The sequence below is a fragment of the Podospora anserina genome, chromosome 5 (genome assembly GCF_000226545.1).
Source record: "Podospora anserina S mat+ genomic DNA chromosome 5, supercontig 2".
NCBI lineage: Eukaryota > Fungi > Ascomycota > Sordariomycetes > Sordariales > Podosporaceae > Podospora > Podospora anserina.
The window spans coordinates 8,634-16,084 of record NW_001914838.1 but is presented as its reverse complement, the minus strand read 5'-3'; the positions used below and the strand labels follow the sequence as shown (position 1 = coordinate 16,084).

Sequence of the window (7,451 nt, the reverse complement as noted above, 5' to 3'; positions counted from 1 at the left end):
GCGGGGGATGAGGGAGGAGTGTCGGCGGATAGTGGGGGGTTTGACGGGAGATAAATCCTCTGAGCGGTCGAGGGAGGCGAGGTGGGGGGGAAGGGAGTCGTCGAGGAGGTGGGCGATGACGTGTTCTGTTGAGTCGTGGTACTCGTCTAGGAGTTTGGAGATGAAACCTGAGCCGAGTTCTGGGAAGAGGTCCTGGACTTGGGAGATGGAGGATAGCCGATGGATGTGGATTTCTTGGTGTTGGCCTTCGGGTAAGGCGAGGGATTTGCCTTTGTCGATTTTGCGCTTGATGAGGCGTTTTGGTTTGGGGGGGAACAAAGTGGAGGAGGTGGGCTTTTTGAAGGCGGCGAGGGAGGAGAGGACGGTTGTGGTGCGGGTTGAGACATTGGGATCGAGCTTCCGGGAGAGTTGTGTGAGTAAAGGGGTGGAGGTGACCAACTCGGCGACGAGGGAGTCGTTCACGTTCAAAGGGCCGGATTTGTGAGTGTTGGCGGCGGATTTGAGGGAATAGAGGTGGTCGGTTAGGGGGCCGACTTTTTGGGCGTCGGCGAGGCCGATGAGGCAGACGTAAAGGGTTGAGATGAGTGAGCGGCGGAGCGGTGGGTTGGTAATCTTATAGCAGGATATGAGACCGTCGAGGAAGTCACTTCCTGCGAGGAAATACTCGGCCACAAATGGGGAGGCGTGGATGAGGTTGTTGACTTGTTCGAGGCGGGATTGGATGCCGTTGAGGTCCCCGCCACTTAGGCCGGCATCGAGATTCTTGATGAGGAACTTTTTCAGACCGGCGAGTGATGTTTCCAGATAAGACCCTGAAGCTTCCGATAGAGTATCAAGAAGGATAGTGGTTTTCTTCTTTCCATACACCGTGCTAACATCCGACAAGAAATCCCATTGCGTCAAGCTGCTTGGTGGTGCTGATGACTGAAGCAGTTTCGTGATGAGCTGATAGGTGCCCCTGAGGAGTCTCTTAGCTGCAGGCGATGGCCCAAGAATCCCAACTCCATTTTGTGCCGTTTCCCGTGTAAAAGATGTCAGGAAGCTTGGTAAACTCTCATCTTTAACTGAAACTGAGTTGAAGTCGGCATCTGAAAGGGACAAGTGGCTATCAATGAGCGCTACCCAGGCATCGAGACAAGCAGCCCACTCATCAACCGGTAGCTGGTCACGCCAAGCGGTGAGAGGAAAGAGTGCAAAAGCTGGAAGTCGTGAGGCCATTTTTGGGGTCGGTCGTTGCAGAAGCTGAATATGGAAGTGTCCTAGTCTAAGTGAGGGTGACAGGGAAGTGTGTGCCAAGAGTTGAAGGTGAGAGAAGGCTTGATGCCAAAAGCCAAACAGGCAAGGTGACTTCCAGCAACAACTCAGGTTCTTGGAAGCAATGAGAAACTCAGAGATTGTGATGTCGTCCAATGCTCATCCAAAGACCGTCCAGCGACCTTCTATTTATGCATCCAACTTAATGTCGCTGTCTACGCCCCTTACAAACAGCAATTGCCCCTCCAAAGCTCAACCACCCAGACGCCGAATGTGTCATTGACCGAGGGGCAAGCCACGGATGGCCCCACCATAACCGAGCTGGCAGCACTAGCCACTTCCGTCCCAGCAATCACCAGCCACAGTCGCAAACTGGCCCGTGCGTGCCCTGCAACCCCCACCAGAGCTCAATCCACCAAAATTACCCAAAATTCCCGTCAAAAAGAAAAGCTCGTGAAGTTTTCTCTTCCGCATCGCCAATCCAGCCGTAATCGCCTTCATCACGTTACCGAAACGGTATGTTCTCTCGCCTTCTCCCTGTCTACTCGGCAGAAAGATATTCCTTTTTCGCAGGAGCATTCCCACTAACCTTCTTTTTCCCCGTCTCTCTAGCACCGCCGTTCGAGTCTTGAGGGCACCTTCCAACCAAACCTTTCTTCCATAGCCAACCTCAACCCACCCAAACCAAACACCGCCAAGATGTCCGGCTACAACAAGGAGAAGGAGTTCGGCGAGGCCCCCAAGGTCCACAAGATCAGAATCACTCTGTCTTCCCGCAAGGTTCAGGCCCTCGAGAAGGTCTGCTCTGAGCTCCTTGAGCGCGTACGTACCCTCCACAGGATCGACATTTGGTTGCGTAGCAGTCTCTAACAAAACTCCCGAATACAGGCCAAGTCCAAGGACCTCAAGGCCAAGGGCCCCGTCCGTCTCCCCACCAAGACCCTCAAGATCATGACCCGCAAGACCCCTTGCGGTGAGGGTTCAAAGACCTGGGATCTCTACGAGATGCGCATCCACAAGCGCCTCATCGACTTGACCGCCCCCACCGAGGTCGTCAAGCAGATCATCATCAACATCGAGGCTGGTGTCGAGGTCGAGGTTACCATTGCTGCTTAAATGCAGTATAATGGGGACAGCTAGAACCTACGGCTGGAGGAAGAAACAAAAAAATACAAATGTCTGGGAGGTCCTCCTTGAAACAGGAGACTGCGGTAGTCTTGAATTGACGAACGAATTCCCAGGCGACAAACACTGAACGGTTGCCATGTGACGTGAAGATGATGCCCAAAATCGCTATGCATATTTTCCCTACGGCATGATGTCCAAGACGTCCTACTTCTTCCTCTGCTTCACCATATCCCTCTCCAACTGCCAAATCCTACCCCTCTCCTCGGTCGAGTCTACCGGCCATGGCTTCCCCTTGTTTAACCTCCTCACCAACTCTGTCTCCTTGGCTCTGTACACCTGCGGTGTAATATACGTCCCCTTCAGCCACCTGCTCCCAGTAGAAGTCTCAAACTCCCTCCTCCCGTGCAGCACCCTCGAGTTGTCAAAGATTACGCACTCCCCTGGCTTCATCTTGACCTCGTACATATTCTCCTCCTTTTCCAGCAACCTCTGAAACTTCTCCGCTGCGTCCCTCCACCTCCGCAACCGGTTGTTCTTATCCTTGGCTGGAAAGCTCGTTTGGAACGGCGGCGCCCAGTGGGTGATGAACGGTGCGCCGGTGTTGGGATCTGCTTCTATCGTCTTGCGGGTGGCGTAGTAGTGGTGTCCTCCCTTGTCGTAGCCAAAGTGAACGTCGGTTTTGGTCAGGATGTCGTAGGCCTCGGGGTCGGTGTTTAAGAGTTGGAGTGCGGCGTGGACGCCATCACTGAAAAGGGACTCGCCCCCTTCGCAACTGTTGGCTAGGCAGTGGAGGAGTTGCAAGCGGGGGATAGGATCGTGGTACATGAGGTCTTGGTGAAGACCCAAAAAGACGTTGGTGTAAGCTACGTTCTCGGCGCGTGGTTTTGACTTGACGTCCCAGGTCCAGCCGTAAAAGGTGTACTGCAGTGGACCGATGCGGTTGGCGATGTTGATGACGGAGTGTTCTTCTTGTGGGACGTTCTTGAGGAAGATTAGCCCTGTCTTGGTGAATTGCTCAAAGGCAGTCCAGAAGGCTTCATCGTTGTTGCGCCAGTCGTTGTAGTCGATGTGACAGGCCCCGGAGCGGACTAGGTCGGTGTAGGAGGCGTTGTCCCAGAGGGTTCGGGGGATGGGTGGTTGGAGCTGGATGCGGGGGTTGTTGTTGTGGTACAAGAGGTTGAGCTCGCCGGCGGAGAGGACGGTGCGGTGGGACTCGCCGTTGCTGATGGGGTCGTTTTCCCAGATGATCTCGAGGGAGCCGTCGTTACGGACGCGGACGTTGTCGCGGCTTGTGGCTGGGACTTCGGGCAGGTCGGTGGTGGAAAAGGTCTTTTGGCCGGAATCTGGATCCAAGCACTTGGGGCAGTTACAAGAATCGCGCAGCCAGAGACGGGAGAGGATCATGAGCTTGGTGTCTTCGGCCTCGGGGGCAGGAATCAGCTTGACCCATTGTGCGTCCAACTTGGCGTCGCTGAACAAGGGGGCGTCCTGGCTGATGCATTCTCTTTCTCCTAGAGTGGGCTCGATCGTGTTGGGGATGCCTCCTTTTGTCGCGACAAGTTGTTCCCTCTCTTCCTGCAACTTGGCAACCAACTCCTTCAAATCCTCCACCTCTTTTCGCAGCGCCGTGTCATTCTCAGTTGCCTTCAGTGTTGGTGAAGTATTATAGGGGCCCGTCAATTGGCTCTGATTCCCTGTCAACCGGAGCCTCTGCTTGGTATTCGTGGATACGTGGAAGCGTCGAGCGTAGTGCGGCTGAGCGGCGGGAAATGTGAGCGTTCGGCTGGGAGTTGCGCAAACACGTGGGGTCGTCAGAGCACCCCTGGCCGGTCGGAGCGCGACGGGGAGGGAAATGCGCGCCGGGAGTGTCATGGTGAGCGCGTAGGGTATCGGTGGGAAGAATGGCTTCAGATGGATCGGGACATGTCGAGGAAGGATACTATATGAAATCGAACCACACCGGGGTCAGGCGCGTGGATTTGAAGTGCCGGGAGGTGGCCGAACCTCGGTCATGAGGGTCTCTTTGAAGAGGCATCGTTCGGTTGTTGCGACAGACCCACTTCTGATAAGATCGTGAGCGCCATTTTGCGGGGTGTTGTGCGTCGTTTGGCGGCTTGTCCTTTGGCCCGATGGTAACCACCCCTCTTCTGTTGCAGGTGGTGAGATTCTAGCTTGGGATTCAGCTGACAGTTCAAGTAGGATATGATCTGTCGTTCCATGATGGTGTAGTAGTGCGTCCAGGGAGACCACAGGCAGTAAACAACCCTAACCCACAGACATCAACAGCTGCTCATGAGGCACAACTGACGTCATCCCTTCACCCCACCATCATGAGGCTTCTCAACCCCAGGCCCCTTATTTCTTAAACTATTCTGCTGAAAAAGCTTTCCTGTCGCAATCTTTCTTTCACACGATTTTCCACTACAGAACACTTACCAACATTCTCGCTCAGTATGGATGCCAATAATCCCCTGTCAGACCGCGAGAAGGCGCTGGAGAACGAGTACATTCGCAAGAAGGAGTAGGTTTTAAATTTCAATACCGGTTCATTTGCTTGCAGTCGACTTGCTAACTGCGGACTCAGGATTCAGATGGCCAAAGAGAGAGCCGCTAAACAACAAGCTGCTTCTGGGCGTCGCAGTCCCATCACACAAGGGTCGCAAGATGTAAATAAGGACAAATAAGCAGGGCGCATAATTACAACCTAATACAATCATTTTATGTACACTCTCTTCTTCTCCCCGTCATACTGCCGAGTGTGCTCGTGAAGATGGCCACGACAATGGCTGCTGGGAGTTCATCGAGTCTGCAGTCTCCTTACTGTTCTGCTTCTCGACATGATTGTCGTGCAGCTCCTTGAACAGCACTCGCAACACAGGAATGCAGCTCGCCATGATGGTTGTTCCTATCTCAGCCGACGTCCAGATCAACAGGAGGCAGCCCTCGTCTATCGTTTATGAGCGTTAACCTCGATGATAACGGATACGTGGTACTCACAGGTAAAGTTCTTCGACCCCAACAACACCAACTTGGACGACTTGATAAAAGCCCAGACTCCAGCCCTGTTCAACACATGGTCAGACAAATCTTCATAGGAGATCTCAACCGGAATATCACTTACACAGCCCCCATACTCATCCCCACCACAACACCTAACATTCTCCTTCTTCCTCATCTGCAACCCCCAAACCAACCTCCACGGCAACTAGCACCAGCACAATATCACACACCCCAGCACCAGCACAATATCACACACCCCGCTGTACACCCCGCAGAAAACCCCATAGTAATTCGTGGCATGCACATCCCAGCAGGTTCCCTCATTACTAAGATCCCAGTTCTTACTGATTGGGTTACACTTCACCCAGACGACCACCGCCTGGACAATCATGAGCGTGTTCATACTAACCAGCACAAACCAAGCAATGTTCCGAAGGACGCTACCGGAAGGTGACAATCGGAGGATGGTTATGGCGAATGACGTCTTGGACCACACAATGGTGAGGATGGTGATGCAAGACCCAAGAGTGGCGCCCACGAAGGCGATGGTGGGGTGGTGGGAGGGGGGGATGTCACAGGGGTAGCGGCCGAAGCCGAGGTTGGTGACTAGTTGGCAGATGACGGCGCAGGCTATGAACATGAGCCAGCTGAAGATGAGGACGTAGTCGTCCCACCAGAGGCCGCGGGAGCGCCATTTCTTGCAGTAGATGCGGAGGAACAGGAATACGGTTGAGAAGGCGAGGAAGGACCAGATGGTGCGGGAGACGGTGGGGCCGCCGTCGGGGATGGGGTATTCTGGAGGGAGGAGACCGAGGGCTTTGAGATCGCAGTATTCGGTTGAGGAGGAGTCTGGGGGCTTGGTTGAGGGGCTGGGGGTGGTGTGTCGTGGTAGGAGGAACTGTGGGATGAAGTTCTGGGAAATCATTGTGAAGAGCCCAGGTCTAAAGGACTAATCCTCTGTTGTAAGTGATGTAAAGGCAGTTTGAAGGATCTTAGAAGATCCAGGGTCTTGACAAGGCCATGACAAGGAAGGTAAGCAGGAAGGAATCCCTGATCCTCTTGGCAAGGCAAAACGGTGTCTTTATAAAGTCGCCATCTCTATGAGGAGTACTGACTGGAAACACAAAACTCAGCCTGGGAAGCAGATATGTGGCTCGGCAGCGGCCCGGACCAGACCTTCACGACACCAATGACCAGAAAGGTTGCCCCTAGACGCAGGGATAATCGGTACCGAAGCACGACAGCCATGTGCTCGGGGGGCCAATGTGTGGAGGTGAAACATGCAGTTGGCTTTCTACACGTCCATCTTTCCCTGGTGTAATCACCGCTGTGAGGCCTAGGGGGGGTGGGTTGGGTGTAGGTCTCATTGGCTGATATTTTTTGGTGATGGACAGAGCAGTTAGTTCCCCTCCGGGTTATGGGCAGTCGTGGGTCCGAATGCACCGGACTTGTGATATCTCCATTGGTGTGGAAATCCTCTTGAGCTGTTCGTAGCTGCGCCGCTCGGTAGATGGGTTGATCATACCTCAAACTCGACTAGAATATAAGCACTTGTGATGATACTCCTGCCTTCGGCTCCGAGAAACGAGGAGAGTCCATTCTGGGATCACAGTACACATCTTCAACCCCAGAAGAGATGCCGAAGTGATGTTACTTTCAACAGGGTGAGTGACGCCAAAACCAGGCCCCTGAGACGAGGCGACCATGGACACAACATGTCTAGCCTCGATGAAAATAGGGGCATCGTTGGATACAACAGTGTAACTGAACTGGATCAAAGTCCCACAGAATTGCTGCATGTCATCATCTTTCAACATGCCGTGCTCGGGTACACAAGCAAAGCCACTCGACACAATTTGATTTGCGGGGCATGCCGAATGGACTTGCGCCGTGCAAGTGCCGAAGAAACAGGTCCAACGACTGAAGCCACTCAGCTGTCTGTGTAACATGGCGCTGATCACCGCAGAACTATGAAGCCGGATCCCCCGACTACTTACTTCCAGTAGAGATAGGGTTCCAATTCATGAGTTTTCAGAATGATCGTGTTGAGGCCTCACTTAACTCATAGA

At 53.6% G+C, this 7,451-nt stretch overlaps 6 protein-coding genes across 6 annotated transcripts; 3 read left to right on the top strand and 3 right to left on the bottom strand.

Annotated features, from left to right (window-relative positions):
- Positions 1 to 1,218, bottom strand: PODANS_0_1570 (uncharacterized protein; the record flags this gene model as incomplete). The annotated part of the gene is made up of 1 exon (XM_001904318.1): positions 1 to 1,218. A coding segment is annotated over one exon (1,218 nt), but the record flags the coding sequence as incomplete, so codon positions are not given.
- Positions 1,219 to 1,953: 735 nt separating this feature from the next.
- PODANS_0_1580 (uncharacterized protein) lies at positions 1,954 to 2,370 on the top strand (the record flags this gene model as incomplete). The annotated part of the gene is made up of 2 exons (XM_001904317.1): positions 1,954 to 2,076; positions 2,143 to 2,370. The coding sequence occupies 2 exons, from the start codon at positions 1,954 to 1,956 to the stop codon at positions 2,368 to 2,370; spliced, it is 351 nt and encodes a 116-aa protein (XP_001904352.1).
- A 216-nt stretch (positions 2,371 to 2,586) lies between these two features.
- PODANS_0_1600 (uncharacterized protein) lies at positions 2,587 to 4,254 on the bottom strand (the record flags this gene model as incomplete). Its single annotated transcript, XM_001904316.1, has 1 exon — positions 2,587 to 4,254. One exon carries the CDS (start codon positions 4,252 to 4,254, stop codon positions 2,587 to 2,589), a length of 1,668 nt encoding a protein of 555 aa, XP_001904351.1.
- Positions 4,255 to 4,835: 581 nt separating this feature from the next.
- Positions 4,836 to 5,066, top strand: PODANS_0_1610 (uncharacterized protein; the record flags this gene model as incomplete). Its single annotated transcript, XM_001904315.1, has 2 exons — positions 4,836 to 4,903; positions 4,967 to 5,066. The coding sequence occupies 2 exons, from the start codon at positions 4,836 to 4,838 to the stop codon at positions 5,064 to 5,066; spliced, it is 168 nt and encodes a 55-aa protein (XP_001904350.1).
- A 196-nt stretch (positions 5,067 to 5,262) lies between these two features.
- On the top strand, positions 5,263 to 5,477 carry PODANS_0_1620 (uncharacterized protein; the record flags this gene model as incomplete). The annotated part of the gene is made up of 2 exons (XM_001904314.1): positions 5,263 to 5,334; positions 5,382 to 5,477. 2 exons carry the CDS (start codon positions 5,263 to 5,265, stop codon positions 5,475 to 5,477), a joined length of 168 nt encoding a protein of 55 aa, XP_001904349.1.
- Positions 5,478 to 5,587: 110 nt separating this feature from the next.
- On the bottom strand, positions 5,588 to 6,307 carry PODANS_0_1630 (uncharacterized protein; the record flags this gene model as incomplete). The annotated part of the gene is made up of 1 exon (XM_001904313.1): positions 5,588 to 6,307. One exon carries the CDS (start codon positions 6,305 to 6,307, stop codon positions 5,588 to 5,590), a length of 720 nt encoding a protein of 239 aa, XP_001904348.1.
- Between the last annotated feature and the right edge of the window lie 1,144 nt (positions 6,308 to 7,451).